Raw genomic sequence first — 19141 nt, forward strand, 5'->3', positions numbered from 1 at the left:
TTTTTTTTAAGATTTTATTTATTTATTCATGAGAGACACAAACACCCACACACACACACAGAGAGAGAGAGAGAGAGAGGCAGAGACACAGGCAGAGGGAGAAGCAGGCTCCATGCAGAGAGCCTGATGTGGGACTCAATCCCCGGGACTCCAGGATCACTCCCTGGGCCAAAGGCAAGTACTAAACCACTGAGCCACCCAGAGAGCCCCAGCTGTGCATTTCTCTACACATAACAGGCTGCTCACTCAAAAAGACAGTCACAGAATTTGTTGAATTCAATTAAAAGAGAAAACAGTATTTTTAAAAAGTCAATAGTTATTGCTAGGTGACATCTGAACCCAGATGTTCAAATAACACCATTCTTGCCCATTCTGCAATGAAACTATCAGAGGGAAAAAAGAGAAAGAGAGACCAAATAATAGCACTGAAACCTCCAAGGCTATTTAAGGAAGAATCACACCATGTTTAGACAGTGAAAATGACAACTATTTAAAATATATTTTAATGAGAACACTTTCTCACTACCTTTAAATGATTTATATTTTTTAATATGAAATTGCTCTGCAATTAGGACTTAACAGCTTCCTGATCTACAGGGTTTAGATGCCACCGCACTATTAATTCCCCAGTGCTCTTGAGGCACGTGTTAGACATGTCCTCCTCTGTTGGAAGTCCCTGTGGCAGCTTCAGGGGCTTGATCCTGTGACATAAGAATATGCTTTTAGAATCATACTAGGCAACAAACTGTTAAAAATAGCTGAAGTAATGAACAACAAACCTTATCAAATGCTTAACCACTTTCAGTTTTGCATTCACTGAAGGGATATTCTTGTGAACTTGAGGAGTATGTGCCTATAAAGAAAGGAAAAAATGTAATGGATCAGTTTCAAAGCAGATGATCCCATGTTGTCTGCAAAATGTTAAGATGAAGACTTATTCTGTCTAAATCAAAGTTTCAAATAAATTACACTTAAATAATACATTTATTTTTTTATTTTTTTTAATAATACATTTAAACAAAAGAAATAATAAAAATATACCTTTAAGTTTAAAAATTATAAAATTTAAAGCAAATTTAGGCAACACTTAAGAGGACTTAAATAGTTGCATACTTTTTCTAATCCAAGCATCTTTATTATATCTTTTTCCCAATATGGACGTCTCTTTGTACTTTTTATTCTGGTAACAATATGCAGTTTATGAGGGTGCTGTGGATCCCCACCATATTTTTCATGATCTGCAGGTGAAGGTTGAAATACCTAAGAAAGAAAAATTATAAACAGTAAATTTTCAACTTACACAGTTTCTGCATCTTTTTTCTTAAAAAAAAAAAAAACAAAAACCAAAAAACCCAACCAAACAAAAACCCAAACAACTACATAATGATCTCATCTCAAATCTTTCTGTGATCCTCATCCTCAAATTGAACATTTATTTATACCAGTCTGATTACTTAGACAAACTCTAAGAATTTAGAAAATTCTTACTCTGAAAAATTCTGTACTCTGAAAAACATATCACATAGGCAACAGATTGTTTTATTTAAGAGTGAAGCAGGAGCAACCAGAGGACACTAAAGACTTCAAATGCCAGGACAATATGTTAGCACTATGTAAGCTGGGTGTGGCTGTATCCCTCCCCTCCATTCAAGCAGGGGAACAAAAATTAGCGTAAAATGAAAATAACACGAGTATCATAAGAAAATAAGTACAGAGTACTTGAAGAGTACAGACAAATAAATGACTGCCTATGAAGGATTAGAAGCAGCTCCACAGAGCTGCCATTTGAACTGATTCTCTAAGAATCAAAATGTTCGAGTTAGCTATCCCAAGAAAAACTTCCCTAAGAACATAAAATGTACTGAATAAGAATGTACATGGTAACACTATTTGTAATACTGAAAAAACTAAAGGCCACATCCATGTTCCTCATGGAATAACTAAAAGAATTACAATGCATACATTCTAAATAAAACGAACAAACTAATGATAACAAATCCAAATAAAATATGATACAACTAAATAAATTATGATGTATCCCACGGGATACAATGCTGCCATTAAAACAAAAGGGTATACTATTTTAGCAGCTACTAATTTGAAGGATGGTCATAATACATTCTTGAGGAGAAAAAAATTCCACACAACCATGTGTAGTAGGATCTTGTATTTGTTTTATCTGTACCAAAATACATGGGTGTGTATATGTGATATATTACATAAATATCAATTCTAAGAAATCATGTTATATACACACACACGTATGTATGTATAAACATCTCAAAGACATTAGATCAATAGTCATACCTCTGGGGAATTAGAACAAGGAAACACATACAAAATATGGTACTTTAGTCAAAAAGGGTATAATTTAATCATAAAAAATAATATTGTAGAAACTTATCCACTGAGAGAGTCCCATTATATTGCTAAATGAAGAAACCAACAAGAGAAGCATTATACATGAGATGATTCACATCTTTAGGAACCTACAACAAAATAGGATGTGGAGGGTAGGGTGTTGACAGTCTCCAGGTAGGTAAGATTAAGAGTGCATTTCAGTTCTTTTTGTTCCTTTGTATTTTCTAGGGGTTTTGAAGAGATGCAGGGTGAGAAGAATGGTGGCAGACAGAGAACGGGGCAGCCACACCAAAGAAAAGAAGATACAAAGAACCAGTGATCAAGAAACAGTGTAAAAAGCATCAAATATTTGGGAAAACTAAGTGATTCTGTGTAGCTGGAGTAGGAAAAAACCATGAAAAGCAATGTAGGGGATGAGGTTAAACTATTCAATTGTGCTGAGCCTGGCAGAGATTTTCAGAAGCTACTTAAGATTACAGATTTAAAGAAAACATGACTAAAGTTTTGAGAGACTCAGAAAGAATATACTCAGAAGAGGATAAAATGGGGTGGGAGTGGGAGTCTGGTACTAAGAAGCACTTGTAGCCGTGGTTTAGAAGCCTGAACTACAGCAGCTCCAACAGAAAAGGGACTCATCTGGGGACTCTGAGCAATAAAATTATAGATGGGTTTGTACTAGATGAAGGAATAGGAGGGGCTGAGATGGACTCAGGGGTCTCTGGTCTGGGAAATCAGGCAGAGGATGGTAGCATTAATTGGCATAACTAAGATAGGCCAAGTATCCTCTTTTGTTTGGTTGTTTAGAGATAAAGTAAGAAGATAAGTTTCATTTTAGATAGGTTTAACCTGAAATACCTGAGTTATCAAAGAACGGGTCTAGGGATCATTTGAGAATATAGGAATAGATTCAGAATACAGGCAAGTACTAGAGGTACACATCTCAAGAGTCATTTCCAGGGCAGCCCTGGTGGCGCAGCGGTTTAGCGCTGCCTGCAGCCCAAGGCGTGATCCTGAAGACCCGGGATCGAGTCCCATGTCAGGCTCTCTGTATGATGCCTGCTTCTCCCTCTGCTTGTGTCTCTGCCTCTCTCTCTCTCTCTCTCTCTGTCTGTCTCTATGAATAAATAAATAAAATCTTAAAAAAAAAAAAGTCATTTCCATGAAGTTTGAGTTTTCACATTTGCTACAGATGGCAATCAAAATCACTGCTTTGCACATTTTAAAGGAATGGTAATATTTGTATCTATGCTTTTATTCCAGAACTTTACAGACTAAGAAACAGGAAAAGATTTAAGACAATACAATTATGGGAAGGATAGCAGCTGAAAGGCCATACCTGAAAAACAAAGAGGTTTCTGATAAGAGAACATCAAGCATATTAAGGGTGTTGAAACAGTCAAAGTAACAGTCAACAGATCAATATTATTTGATCTTTAAGAAAAAGATCGGGGCACCTGGGTGCCTCAGTTGGTTAAGCATCTGCCTTTGGTTCAGGACATGATCCCAGAGTCCTGGGATTGAGTCCGGAGTCTGGCTCCTTGCTCAGTAGGGAGCTTGCTTCTCCCTCTGCCTCTTCCCCTGACTCATGTTCTCTCTCTAGCTTGTACTCTCTCTCAAGTAAATAAATAAAATCTTAAAAAAGAAAAGTTAAATCAATGGAGAATGGTGGTTGCCAGGGGCTGGGGGAAGGAGGGAATGGGTAGCTATTATTTAATGAGAACAGCGTTTCAGTATTGTAAGATGATGAATTCTGGAGATGGATGGTGGTGATGGCTCTGCAAGACAATATGACTGTATTTAATACCACTGAAACAGGGGGAGGAGCAAGATGGCGGAAGAGCAGGGTCTCCAAATCACCTGTCTCCACCAAATTACCTAGAAAACCTTCCAATCATCCTGAAAATCTATGAATTCGGCCTGAGAATTAAAGAGAGACCAGCTGGAATGCTACAGTGAGAAGAGTTCGCGCTTCTATCAAGGTAGGAAGACGGGGAAAAAGAAGTAAAGAAACAAAGGCCTCCAAGGGGGAGGGGCCCCGCGAGGAGCCGGGCTGAGGCCCGGGCAAGTGTCCCCAGGACAGGAGAGCCCCGTCCCGGAGACGCAGGAGCTGCACCGACCTTCCCGGGCGGAAAGGGGCTCGCAGGGAGTTGGAGCAGGACCCAGGAGGGCGAGGATGCCCTCGGGTTCCCTGAGACAGTAACAGACCAACTGCGCGCCCAGGAGAGTGCGCCGAGCTCCCTAAGGGCTGCAGCGCGCACGGCGGGACCCTGCGGGACCCGGAGCAGCTCGGAGGGGCTCGGGCGGCGGCTCCGCGGAGGGGGCTGCACGGCCCCGGGAGCAGCTCGGAGGGGATTGGGCAGAGGAAGAGGCTCCGTGCGGAGGGGGCTGCGCGGTTCCAGGAGCAGCTCGGAGGGGCTCGGGCGGCAGCTCAGCGGAGGGGGTTGCGCGGCCCGGGAGCGCGAATCCAACAGCGCAGGCTCCGGAGCACAGGGCGCCGGGACACAGCCCAGGATCCGGCCTCCCCCGGGACAGGCAGAGGCCGGGAGGGTCCAGGACAGCGAGGACGCTCCTGCCCCAGCTGAGCAGATCAGCGGCCCCGCCCCGGAGCCTCCAGGCCCTGCAGACGGAGTTCCTGCCAGAGCTGAATCCAGGTTTCCAGAGCTGGCCCCGCCACTGGGGCTGTTCCTCCTGCGGCCTCACGGGGTAAACAACCCCCACTGAGCCCAGCACCAGGCAGGGGCACAGCAGCTCCCCCAACTGCTAACACCTGAAAATCAGCACAACAGGCCCCTCCCCCAGAAGACCAGCTAGACTGACAACTTCCAGGAGAAGCCAAGGGACTTAAAGTACACAGAATCAGAAGATACACCCCGGTGGTTCTTTTTTTTGTTTTGTTTTGTTTTGTTTTGTTTTGTTTTGCTTTTTGATTTGTTTCCTTCCCCCACCCCCTTTTTTTTTCTCCTTTCTTTTTCTTTCTCTTTTTCTTTTTTTTTTTCATTTTTTTTTCTTCCCTTTTTTTTTCTTTCTCTTTTCTTTCCTTCTTTCTCTCCTCTCTTTTTCTCTTTTTCCCAATACAACTTGCTTTTGGCCACTCTGCACTAAGCAAAATGACTAGAAGGAAAACCTCACCTCAAAAGAAAGAATCAGAAACAGTCCTCTCTCCCACAGAGTTACAAAATCTGGATTACAATTCAATGTCAGAAAGCCAATTCAGAAGCACTATTATACAGCTACTGGTGGCTCTAGAAAAAAGTATAAAGGACTCAAGAGACTTCATGACTGCAGAATTTAGAGCTAATCAGGCAGAAATTAAAAATCAATTGAATGAGATGCAATCCAAACTAGAAGTCCTAACGACGAGGGTTAACGAGGTGGAAGAACGAGTGAGTGACATAGAAGACAAGTTGATGGCAAAGAGGGAAACTGAGGAAAAAAGAGACAAACAATTAAAAGACCATGAGGATAGATTAAGGGAAATAAACGACAGCCTGAGAAAGAAAAACCTACGTTTAATTGGGGTTCCCGAGGGCGCCGAAAGGGACAGAGGGCCAGAATATGTATTTGAACAAATTCTAGCTGAAAACTTTCCTAATCTGGGAAGGGAAACAGGCATTCAGATCCAGGAAATAGAGAGATCCCCCCTAAAATGAATAAAAACCGTTCAACACCTCGACATTTAATAGTGAAGCTTGCAAATTCCAAAGATAAAGAGAAGATCCTTAAAGCAGCAAGAGATAAGAAATCCCTGACTTTTATGGGGAGGAGTATTAGGGTAACAGCAGACCTCTCCACAGAGACCTGGCAGGCCAGAAAGGGCTGGCAGGATATATTCAGGGTCCTAAATGAGAAGAACATGCAACCAAGAATACTTTATCCAGCAAGGCTCTCATTCAAAATGGAAGGAGAGATAAAGAGCTTCCAAGACAGGCAGCAACTAAAAGAATATGTGACCTCCAAACCAGCTCTGCAAGAAATTTTAAGGGGGACTCTTAAAATTCCCCTTTAAGAAGAAGTTCAGTGGAACAGTCCACAAAAACAAGGACTGAATAGATATCATGACGACACTAAACTCATATCTCTCAATAGTAACTCTGAACGTGAACGGGCTTAATGACCCCATCAAAAGGCGCAGGGTTTCAGACTGGATAAAAAAGCAGGACGCATCTATTTGCTGTCTACAAGAGACTCATTTTAGACAGAAGGACACCTACAGCCTGAAAATAAAAGGTTGGAGAACCATTTACCATTCGAATGGTCCTCAAAAGAAAGCAGGGGTAGCCATCCTTATATCAGATAAACTAAAATTTACCCCAAAGACTGTAGTGAGAGATGAAGAGGGACACTATCTCATACTTAAAGGATCTATCCAACAAGAGGACTTAACAATCCTCAATATATATGCCCCGAATGTGGGAGCTGCCAAATATAGAAATCAATTATTAACCAAAGTGAAGAAATACTTAGATAATAATACACTTATACTTGGTGACTTCAATCTAGCTCTTTCTATACTCGATAGGTCTTCTAAGCACAACATCTCCAAAGAAACGAGAGCTTTAAATGATACACTGGACCAGATGGATTTCACAGATATCTACAGAACTTTACATCCAAACTCAACTGAATACACATTCTTCTCAAGTGCACATGGAACTTTCTCCAGAATAGACCACATATTGGGTCACAAATCGGGTCTGAACCGATACCAAAGATTGGGATTGTCCCCTGCATATTCTCAGACCATAATGCCTTGAAATTAAAACTAAATCACAACAAGAAGTTTGCAAGGACCTCAAACACGTGGAGGTTAAGGACCATCCTGCTAAAAGATAAAAGGGTCAACCAGGAAATTAAGGAAGAATTAAAAAGATTCATGGAAACTAATGAGAATGAAGATACAACCGTTCAAAATCTTTGGGATGCAGCAAAAGCAGTCCTAAGGGGGAAATACATCGCAATACAAGCATCCATTCAAAAACTGGAGAGAACTCAAATACAAAAGCTAACCTTACACATAAAGGAGCTAGAGAAAAAACAGCAAATAGATCCTACACCCAAGAGAAGAAGGGAGTTAATAAATATTCGAGCAGAACTCAACGAAATCGAGACCAGAAGAACTGTGGAACAGATCAACAAAACCAGGAGTTGGTTCTTTGAAAGAATTAACAAGATAGATAAACCATTAGCCAGCCTTATTAAAAAGAAGAGAGAGAAGACTCAAATTAATAAAATCATGAATGAGAAAGGAGAGATCACTACCAACACCAAGGAAATACAAACGATTTTAAAAACATATTATGAACAGCTATACGCCAATAAATTAGGCAATCTAGAAGAAATGGACGCATTCCTGGAAAGCCACAAACTACCAAAACTGGAACAGGAAGAAATAGAAAACCTGAACAGGCCAATAACCAGGGAGGAAATTGAAGCAGTCATCAAAAACCCCCCAAGACAGATGTCCAGGGCCAGATGGCTTCCCAGGGGAATTTTATCAAACGTTTAAAGAAGAAACCATACCTATTCTCCTAAAGCTGTTTGGAAAGATAGAAAGAGATGGAGTACTTCCAAATTCGTTCTATGAGGCCAGCATCACCTTAATTCCAAAACCAGACAAAGACCCCACCAAAAAGGAGAATTACAGACCAATATCCCTGATGAACATGGATGCAAAAATTCTCAACAAGATACTGGCCAATAGGATCCAACAGTACATTAAGAAAATTATTCACCATGACCAAGTAGGATTTATCCCTGGGACACAAGGCTGGTTCAACACCCGTAAAACAATCAATGTGATTCATCATATCAGCAAGAGAAAAACCAAGAACCATATGATCCTCTCATTAGATGCAGAGAAAGCATTTGACAAAATACAGCATCCATTCCTGATCAAAACTCTTCAGAGTGTAGGGATAGAGGGAACATTCCTCGACATCTTAAAAGCCATCTATGAAAAGCCCACAGCAAATATCATTCTCAATGGGGAAGCACTGGGAGCCTTTCCCCTAAGATCAGGAACAAGACAGGGATGTCCACTCTCACCACTGCTGTTCAACATAGTACTGGAAGTCCTAGCCTCAGCAATCAGACAACAAAAAGACATTAAAGGCATTCAAATTGGCAAAGAAGAAGTCAAACTCTCCCTCTTCGCCGATGACATGATACTCTACATAGAAAACCCAAAAGTCTCCACCCCAAGATTGCTAGAACTCATACAGCAATTCGGTAGCGTGGCAGGATACAAAATCAATGCCCAGAAGTCAGTGGCATTTCTATACACTAACAATGAGACTGAAGAAAGAGAAATTAAGGAGTCAATCCCATTTACAATTGCACCCAAAAGCATAAGATACCTAGGAATAAACCTAACCAAAGATGTAAAGGATCTATACCCTCAAAACTATAGAACACTTCTGAAAGAAATTGAGGAAGACACAAAGAGATGGAAAAATATTCCATGCTCATGGATTGGCAGAATTAATATTGTGAAAATGTCAATGTTACCCAGGGCAATATACACGTTTAATGCAATCCCTATCAAAATACCATGGACTTTCTTCAGAGAGTTAGAACAAATTATTTTAAGATTTGTGTGGAATCAGAAAAGACCCCGAATAGCCAGGGGAATTTTAAAAAAGAAAACCATATCTGGGGGCATCACAATGCCAGATTTCAGGTTGTACTACAAAGCTGTGGTCATCAAGAGTGTGGTACTGGCACAAAAACAGACACATAGATCAATGGAACACAATAGAGAATCCAGAAGTGGACCCTGAACTTTATGGGCAACTAATATTCGATAAAGGAGGAAAGACTATGCATTGGAAGAAAGACAGTCTCTTTAATAAATGGTGCTGGGAAAATTGGACATCCACATGCAGAAGAATGAAACTAGACCACTCTCTTTCACCATACACAAAGATAAACTCAAAATGGATGAAAGATCTAAATGTGAGGCAAGATTCCATCAAAATCCTAGAGAAGAACACAGGCAACACCCTTTTTGAACTCGGCCATAGTAACTTCTTGCAAGATATATCCACGAAGGCAAAAGAAACAAAAGCAAAAATGAACTATTGGGACTTCATCAAGATAAGAAGCTTTTGCACAGCAAAGGATACAGTCAACAAAACTCAAAGACAACCTACAGAATGGGAGAAGATATTTGCAAATGACATATCAGATAAAGGGCTAGTTTCCAAGCTCTATAAAGAACTTATTAAACTCAACACCAAAGAAACAAACAATCCAATCATGAAATGGGCAAAAGACATGAACAGAAATCTCACAGAGGAAGACACAGACATGGCCAACATGCACCTGAGAAAATGCTCTGCATCACTTGCCATCAGGGAAATACAAATCAAAACCACAATGAGATACCACCTCACACCAGTGAGAATGGGGAAAATTAACAAGGCAGGAAACAACAAATGTTGGAGAGGATGTGGAGAAAAGGGAACCCTCATACACTGTTGGTGGGAATGTGAACTGGTGCAGCCACTCTGGAAAACTGTGTGGAGGTTCCTCAAACAGTTAAAAATATACCTGCCCTACGACCCAGCAATTGCATTGTTGGGGATTTACCCCAAAGATACAGATGCAATGAAACGCCGGGACACCTGCACCCCGATGTTTATAGCAGCAATGGCCACGATAGCCAAAGTGTGGAAGGAGCCTCGGTGTCCAACGAAAGATGAATGGATAAAGAAGATGTGGTTTATGTATACAATGGAATATTACTCAGCTATTAGAAATGACAAATACCCACCATTTGCTTCAACGTGGATGGAACTGGAGGGTGTTATGCTGAGTGAAGTAAGCCAGTCGGAGAAGGACAAACATTATATGTTCTCATTCATTTGGGGAATATAAATAATAGTGAAAGGGAATATAAGGGAAGGGGGAAGAAATGTGTGGGAAATATCAGAAAGGGAGACAGAACGTAAAGACTGCTAACTCTGGGAAACGAACTAAGGGTGGTAGAAGGGGAGGAGGGCGGGGGGTGGGAGTGAATGGGTGACGGGCACTGGGGGTTATTCTGTATGTTAGTAAATTGAACACCAATAAAAAATAAATTAAAAAAAAATACCACTGAAACATATACTTACAATGGTTAAGAAAGTACATTTTACATATATTTTGCTGCAGCACAAAAAATTAGGGGGAAAAAACACACAAAAAAAACCCAAGCTTTAAAAACTAAATGTCTTTTCCATATATACCATCAACTGCATAATTACATTCTTAGGTATTTACCTCAAATGAGTTAAAAACTTATGCCCACACAAAAACCCACATGCAAATGTTTACAGCAGCTTTATTCACTACTGCCAAAAATTGGAAGCAATTAAGATGTCCTTCAGTAGGTGAATGGCTAAACAAACTATGGTATATCCATACAACCAAATGTTATTTGTAGTAAAAAGAAATGAGTTGCACAGGCATAAAACTCAGGTTATAAAAATATAGTTTTCATTATTTCTATAACCTTGTTTGATTTCTGAGTCTCCAGTTACTTTAATGGAAAAGAACTTGATCTAATTCATGTTTTTCCTTAATTCTATCCAGCTTTTTTTAGTTAACTCATGATTTATCATTCTTTTGATTACATATAGTTAACAAATACATAAAAAGCTATCAATCATGGTGGTAAGACATTAAGACATCACATGGCATACTGCTATGTAAACATAGCCAATGTGAAAGAGCTACATACTGTAGGATTCCAACTATATGATATTCTGGGAAAGGCAAAACTATAAAGACAGTCATTAAAAATGTCAGTAGTTGCTAGAAGTTGAGAGATGAGAGGGAGGGATGAACAGGTGAAGCACAGAGGATTTTTAGGGCAGTGAAACTATTTGTATGATACCCTAATAACACAGGATACTGTGTATTTGTCAAAAGTCATAAAATGTATAGCACTGACAGTAAACTCTGACACAATCTAAGAATTTTGGTTAATAATAATCTGTTAAAAAAACAATCTGTTAATACTGGTCCATAAATTCTAATAAATGTATTAGAATGTTAATTATGTTAACAATTAAAACATTAATTATAGGGTAAACTATATATGTTGGGGGAGGAAGTAAACAGGAACTCTCTGTACTTTCTGTTCAGTTTTTCTAAGAGATAAAAGCTGCTCTAAGAAACTACTCTAAGAAATAAAGTCATTTAAAAAAATGAAACAAAATCAATAGAATGCTTAGCTAGTGTTTTCTGAAAGAATGATATGTACACATAAATCTAGCAGGAAAAATCAAAGATTCCAAGTTGCAATAGTCAATACAGAAAGTGAACACAGAGCTACAATGACAGTGTCTGAGCAGGAAGAAGGCTCATTGTTTTCTGAGGACAATAGTGATTGAAAACACAAAGTATTAAGGCAAAAAAACCCAAGCAGGAATAAACAAATTCTAAGATGATAAAAACCTACTACTACAAAGGCCAGTGGCACATTTTTTAAAAAAAAGTCATTATTGGCACATTTTTTTAAAAAAGTCATTATTTAGATAAATTCTACCGCCAACATCCAGAAATAATTTAACATAAAAGTTTTCAATATTACAAAAGTAGGTACCTTTTAAACCATCGCATGCTTAAAAAAATAGTAATACTAAAAAACCACCCCAAACCCTTCTTACTTTATCCGGAATTCTTGACTTTGTAAATTTGTGACGAATCCAGTCTGTACAAATAAGAGGCTCTACACCTTTTGTCACGGTCTAAAGCATGAAATAAAACAATTTCTTAAGAACTCTGGTTAATGCAGAAATCCATACCCATCAATTTGTAGGTGACAAAAGTCACATTAGAAAGCAAAAAGCATGTAAATACATACTTTTCCATGTTTTTATTTAAATTCCAGTTTCTTTACATACAGTGCAATATTAGTTTCAGATGTGGAATTTAGTGAATTCACCACTTAACACACAACAGTTGGTGCTCATCACAAGTGCCCTCCTTAATCCCCATCACCCATTTAGCCCATGTTTTTCCCCTGGCAGCAACCCATAGTTTGTTCTCTATAGAGTCTGTTTTCTGGTTTGCCCTCTCTTTTTCTTTTTGCCCCTATGTTCATCTGTCTTGTTTCTTAAACTCCACATATGAATGAAATACAGACTTCTTGAACAGGAGTTTGGAATATTTTTCTGTATAGGGCCAGACAGGAAATATTTCCAGCTTTGGGCTGTCCAGTTTCCATTGCTGACTTTCAACTCTGCCTTGGTAGGGCAAAAGGGGCCCCCGAACAACAAGGATGGGGGGGTGGCTACATTCCGATGAAACTTGGTTTACAAGAAAACAGGTGGCAGACTGAATCTGACCTGCAGATGTTGTTTGCCAACCCCTGCTCTACACAATGTGCAATAAATCACCTTCAACAATACAATGTAAAAGGAAATGAGTTTCTGGTTTTCTTTCTAGTCCCTACAATGCCATCACTCTTTGTTCCTATCTCTTGTTCCCTTTCTATAATCTTTCAGTCCCCTTGCTCTCAGTCTGCTACAGAAAAAGGAAATAATACTGACCAACAGAATTAATCTAAGGTTAAGGTAATGCATGTAAAGCATCCATAGCCAGCAGGAGGTCTGTATCTAGACTCTGCCCCTCTGAACAGATTAGGCTGAGCTGCTGCAATTTGTGTAAGAAAGACTAGAAGGAAATATATGAAAATACAGGCATTAATGGTCTCTGGGAGAATGCTTTTCTTCTTTCTGCTCTTTCATAGTGTTCTATTTTTCTATAATTGAAAATATACTTTTTTTCAGAATTAAAGACAAAAAAACCTTAAAACTTTAAAAAATTAAGGGGAATCAACACTGGCCATTTTTACTAGCATGTTCTCTGGGAAAAGATCTTTTGTTATTTCAAATCTTTAATGATAAAAGAGCAGATAAATCATAAAAAAAAAGTTGGCTCTTAACATTAAATAAAAACTTAATACACAAAAAAAAACTTATGCAGTTTAACTTGCCTGTTTGTTTTGTTAATCACAAGAGAAAAAAATAGTTATTAAGGAATTAAAATAAGATAATATTTGAAAAGAAACACTTACTTGGAGTCGGCCTGGGGGCCTCCGAACTATTGAGCGCAAAATCCCTGCCATGATTGTGCTGACCTTTCTCTTCAGGGGCTATGACAAGCAGAAATAGATCTGTGGGTCAAATGTGTCTTGGAAATGGACAGGTGCCCACTTCTGTACTATTAAAAAACTAAACAACAAGTTAATTATAAAACTTATAGTTTAACAGTAAAATCTTATTATTTTAATACAGTAAATAATAAATGTCTTATTTGGAGTTCAGCAAAACCATAGGTAGTAATCATATATTAACCACAACTCATTTTTGCCAAATGAGTTAGAAGCTAGGTTGACTCAACAAAAATGGGCAAAGGAGGTTACTATTGTTTAAAATTTTTTCTTCAACAATGAGCACAAAGAATGTTTTGTTATAGAATCACAAAAAATGAAAGGGCTAGAAGGACTGAAGAAATCCAGACCCCTTGAACTAGATTTAACAACCTTCTTATCTCATGTATGTGGAGAATGAAAATTCAATCATTTACCCAAGGGCATCCAAGGAATATAGTCTGGAACCCAATTCTCCTAATTCCCAATCCAGCGTATTCTCACTAAATCATAACACCTTTGTATTAAAAAGTAAGCTGTAACTTTCTTTTTTTTGCATGTTTGTATTTTTAAACTATTCTTAACAAATATGCATTGCTTCTAGGATGTAAAAAAATTATGTTTTTTGAGTCGCACAACTACAACCTACTATACTGATGTATACTGAAAACAGAAAGATTAGGTTTATGAACTACATGTTTATTTTGGGTAGGTCACTTAATTTGTGTGCTTCAGTTTTTTCCCAAAAGAATGAAAATAATATCTATCTTGCAAATGAGTTATTCTGAAAACACCTAAGACACTATTTAGCACATAGGAAGCCCTCAATAAATGGTACTTATACTATGATAAAATTATTAAATTATCACAAAGCTGTAATAAGAATATCCTAATGCACCAAAATAGGATATAATGCTGTATTTCAGTGAATCCACCAGATTCTGGCTCACTCAAGCTCTTCAAGCCTTTTCTGTGATATGGACAAAGTGATGAAGTTGTCGGAATCAAAGGAGGATGTTTCATTAAAAGGGCCAGACTTTAGAAAAATTTTCAGCAACTGAACCACTCTCTCAAAATTAACTACGTATCAGTTTTAGAAGAGTTAACTACTAAATCCTTAGTGCCATGAAAGCCAGAATTTTGTCTTGTTCAGTTTTTACTCTCAGCATCTAGCACAGTATCTGATGAATAGTAGGCAACCAGTGTTTATGAATGTCTGAATCAATTAATGGATTAGATCTATGGTCTGCTCAACTCAGAATTCAGAAGTACATCAAAATTTCACAACTCTCATTCAGACTTCAAACATTACCATACAATTTAACAACTTCTAGTTCAAATCAACATCTAGTCAAACCATCAGCCATTGCTTGGCTGGTTGTTTAAATACATTTTGTATCAAGGCTTCCTTAGAAGAGACGCTTATTTAATCCTCTGGCCTCCAATCAAATAGGTAATGATAAAGTATTTTCTTTACCATATTTCTTCAAGTTAAACATAATAGACTAACACAACTCATTTGGCCTCACACTTTGTTAGTCTTTTTCTTACCACTTAAATTTCAACAAAAGCCTCCTCATGGCCTTCTGGCTTCCATTCCAACTTCCCTAAAGTCTCTTTTCCATGACAGCAATCATCTCATTAAAATCCTAAATCTGGGATCCCTGGGTGGCGCAGCGGTTTGGCGCCTGCCTTTGGCCCAGGGCGCAATCCTGGAGACCCGGGATCGAATCCCACATCGGGCTCCCGGTGCATGGAGCCTGCTTCTCCCTCTGCCTGTGTCTCTGCCTCTCTCTCTCTCTCTGTGTGTGACTATCATAAATAAATAAAAATTAAAAAAAATAAATAAAATAAAATCCTAAATCTGATCATGTCAACTCTTCTCAAAACCTCCAACTGCTGGAGTAAGAAGTAACATACAAGCCAAGAGGAGAAAGCAAGAATAACCCATGTGATCCAATGGCACAGGATTCGAGTTCAAGTTCATGGTTAGCTAAATAGAGAGACTGATGGATGTAGAAAATAATCACAGACACGCATGTATACGTGGGTTAGCTCTGTTAGCTAACAAGAGCAAAAACCAATGGCGTCCCAATAGCAATGAGTACACCCAACACCTGATCTTAGTATTCTCTAATAAAAGAAACCAGGCCTCTGTGGAGAAATGGCTGATTGTAGGGCTACAGCGGGGAATATACAAAGATGAGCTTGGAGCATCTTGTAACACTTGAAAGGAACTACTCAAAAGTCAAAATGATGGGAGAATGTCAAAGGGACATAGGACCATGTCAAAGAGCTCCTAATGGCTAAGGCTAGACCAATATAAGCAACAAAGTAAGTAATAAAGTATTGGCTTATAGTCCAAACCATAAAATCATGATTACATAGTCATATAAATAAATGAAGAAGTAAATTAATGGTAGAGAAGAAACAAACCGCTCTTACACAAGAATTCCAAATAACTTAGGCAGATAATTCCCTCTCAAAGAGGTGGAGCAAAACCATTCATCTCTTTCTCTCTCTTTAAGATTTTATTTATTCATGAGAAGCTGAGAGAGAGAAAGAGAGAGAGAAAGGCAGAGACCTAGGCAGAGGGAGAAGCAGGCTCTATGCAAGGAGCCCGATGTGGGACTCGATGTGGGGACTCGGGGATCACGCCCTTGGCCAAAGGCAGACGCTCAATTGCTGAGCCACCTAGGTGTCCCTAAAACCATTCATCTCTTAAGTATGGGCTATGCTTAATAACTTGCTCCCAGAGAAAAGCATAGAAAGGAGAAAAAAATAACTGTGTACTAGAGAAACCTCACACTGTGTCAGCCAGATGATTATGGTTTATATCAACTGAGATAAAAGTCAAGTTGATAGCATGCACCCTTGATATGATGGAATGGGAATGGCACTTCGTGTCTGTGTTCTTCCCCCAAACCCCGAACACCAGGCTGAGAGGAAAACATCAAACTCCATTTGATGGACATTGTGGAAAATATCTGACCAGTATCTCTTCAAATAATTGAGTGCCTTTAAACTGTCAAGGTCACCAAAAACAGGGAAAGTGAGAAACTGCCATAGTCAAGAGAAGCCTAAGGAGACATGATGGCTAAATGGGATTCTGAAAGAGTAAAAGGACATTTAGTAAATACTAAGAAATTCAAATGAATTATGTTAGTTAACAATGTATCAATATTGGTTCATCAATTATAACATATGTACCATACTAATGTAAGATGTTAATAAAAGGGGAAATCAGGTGTGGGGTATATATAGGAACTCTGTACTAGCTTCACAACTTTTCTATAAAATCTATATTATTCCAAAAAAGTTTATTGATTAAAATAACAAAAAGCTCTAATGCATTGGAGCGACAGCCAGTCCTCAGCCTCCACTTCTAGGACCTCACCTCCAATCACTCTTAATACACATACTGGTCCCCTTCCAGGCCCTAGAAGTTGCCAGGCACTCCTTTGGACTGGCAGTTCTTTCTCCTGGAATGCTCTTGATATTCACAAAGTTAATTTCTCTTACCTCTTTCAATTTTTGGCTCAAATCTTTTCTCAGTAGGGTCTATCCTTATTCCATTACTTAACAGTTTGACCCACCCCAAAATTGTCAAGACTCCTTCTTACACCACCTGATTTTCTTTCCATAGCACTTAACAGTTTGTTAGGTTTTTGTTTACTGTCTCCACCCAGTAACATGTTCATTCTGCAAGGACAATGATTTTTAAATTCTGTTTTTGGTCTGCCCCATCTATTCAGATGTATCCCAAGCATATACCTAAAGCATATACCTGTCCTGTACTAGGCACTCAATCAGTTTTCACTGAATTTAGTTTAATTTACAGACTTGAGAAGGTGCAACACTCGCCGTGCCTGGGTGGCTCAGTGGTTGAGCGACTGCCTTTGGCTCAGGTCATGATCCAGGGTCCTGGGATGGAGACATGCATCAGGTTCCCCACAAGAAGCCTGCTTCTCCCTGTCTATGTCTCTGCCTCTCTCTCATGAATAAATAAATAAAATCTTAAAAAAAAAAAAAAGGTGACAGTCAAAAATTCTAACTTTTAATAAAAAAGGTTATTGTCAATAAGGCACAAAACTCTTGGATCTTGAAATAACTATACTGTCTCCTAATGTACAATAACTTTTCTTGTACAGGTGCAAAAGAAGGAAAAAAATGCATCATGAGAAGTATGATCGCTTTAACATTAAAAAAAAAAAAATGTCTGTGAGGGCAGCCCCGGTGGCTCTGCGGTTTAGCACCGCCTTCAGCCCAGGGTGTGATTCTGGAGTCCTGGGATCAAGTCCCACGTCGGGTTCCCTGCATGGAGCCTGCTTCTCCCTCTCCCTTTGTCTCTGCCTCTCTCTCTCTCTGTGTCTCTCATGAATAAATAAATAAAATTAAAAAAAAAAAAAAAGAAACTTGAAATTAAAAAAAAAAAAAGTCTGTGAATGAATGGTGGCAAGTATTCCATTTTTGCCAGAAGTTTGTCGCTGGGAACGCTGTGGTGTCAGACGTGGTCTGATTTTCCTACTGGATTCTGAGTTTGCGGGTCGCAGTCTCCTAGGTGGTCCTGCGCCCGGGGAACCGTCCCGGGGTCGAGCGGATCCTACTTCCCAGCTCCGGAGCCACGCAGCCCGACTCTGGGAGCCCGAGGGCCGAGCCACCCAGGCAGGACCCCCCTAGTGGGAGAGGAATGTGTGTGTAAACACAGACAAACTCTGGAAGGCTATCAGTAAAATGCTAACATACCCCTGGGGGGTGAGGCTATCAAGGTGATTTTCCGCTTGGCTCCCAGTTGTCTGAACAATTTCATGTATCTATTTAATGACAAAAGGAGGGAAAACATTACCGGAAATGCACAACACGGAATTTCTCTTTCAATAAACCGGAAGGCAGTAAGTATCTCTTCTTTTAATTGCTAATGCCTAACAAGTCATAGGCAGCCCTCATCCTCATCAGCACCTCTTGGGAAAAATACAAAGCAGAACAGGCAGCTCTGGGTAGGTGGCGATCAAGAAACATGGTTGCAAAATTACAGCTTTTGGTGAAACGGCATATATTTTAACTGCCAACCTCGGAAGATTTTTGCCTTCTAAAATGCAATTAGGAAAGCTTTTATCTTCATTAACAAAAAATTCAGCTTACGCCGATCCGCAGCGGAAAAAACGAAAATAATAAAACAGAAGCACAGAAACTAAGACGAACGCGACTTCCCTCTCCCACTGGGGGTCCTGCCTGGGCGGCTCGGCCCTCGGGCTCCCACAGTCGGGGCCCACCAGCCGCGTGGCTCCGGAGCTGGGAAGTAGGATGCTCGACCCCGGGACGGTACCCGGGCGCAGGCCCACCTAGGAGACTGCGACCCGCAAACTCAGAATCCAGTAGGAAAATCAGCCCGGATCGGAGACCACAGCGTTCCCAGGGGCATATTCCTGGCAAAAATGCAATACTTGCCACCATTCGTTCCCCTCTCACCAGCTACGGCTAAACGTGGCTCAGCCTGAACTTGACTCACCGAGGAAAGGAGGACAGAGGAAGGACCACCTGGGGCTACCCGCGAACCCAGCCGTCCGTCCCACTGCGCGCCGACAGCAAAACCGTGCACTTCCGTTCCGGCCACGCCCCGCCCACTCAAGAGGCACCGAA

At 39.8% G+C, this 19141-nt stretch overlaps 1 protein-coding gene across 5 annotated transcripts; it reads right to left on the minus strand.

Annotated features, from left to right (window-relative positions):
- Window positions 1–480: 480 nt before the first annotated feature.
- MRPL30 (mitochondrial ribosomal protein L30) lies at window positions 481–19137 on the minus strand. Of its 5 annotated transcripts, none has more exons than XM_072768026.1 (7): window positions 19011–19137; window positions 18248–18315; window positions 13427–13504; window positions 12015–12095; window positions 1114–1260; window positions 780–853; window positions 481–701 (listed from the first exon to the last, which is right to left on the minus strand). In XM_072768026.1, exons 3-7 carry the CDS (start codon window positions 13475–13477, stop codon window positions 569–571), a joined length of 486 nt encoding a protein of 161 aa, XP_072624127.1. In that variant the 5' UTR covers window positions 13478–13504; window positions 18248–18315; window positions 19011–19137; the 3' UTR covers window positions 481–568. The 5 variants fall into 5 exon arrangements, with proteins under 5 accessions (XP_072624127.1, XP_072624128.1, XP_072624129.1 ...); XM_072768027.1 differs by lacking the exon at window positions 18248–18315 and adding an exon at window positions 17289–17425 and having other exon boundaries at window positions 19011–19133; XM_072768028.1 differs by lacking the exon at window positions 18248–18315 and adding an exon at window positions 17276–17425 and having other exon boundaries at window positions 19011–19133.
- Between the last annotated feature and the right edge of the window lie 4 nt (window positions 19138–19141).

Source organism: Canis lupus, chromosome 11, assembly GCF_048164855.1.
Source record: "Canis lupus baileyi chromosome 11, mCanLup2.hap1, whole genome shotgun sequence".
In the NCBI taxonomy this organism is placed as follows: Eukaryota; Metazoa; Chordata; class Mammalia; order Carnivora; family Canidae; genus Canis; species Canis lupus.

What these genes read in the sequence shown, in the direction of transcription:
- MRPL30 (XM_072768026.1), bottom strand. Translation starts at nt 13,477, where the DNA reads ATGGCAGGGATTTTGCGCTCAATAGTTCGGAGGCCCCCAGGCCGACTC. An exon ending in GGCCCCCAGGCCGACTCCAA is followed by an intron (nt 12,096 to 13,426) that starts GTAAGTGTTTCT and finishes TTCATGCTTTAG; the next exon opens with ACCGTGACAAAAGGTGTAGA. An exon ending in GTGGTTAAGCATTTGATAAG is followed by an intron (nt 702 to 779) that starts GTTTGTTGTTCA and finishes CTTATGTCACAG; the next exon opens with GATCAAGCCCCTGAAGCTGC.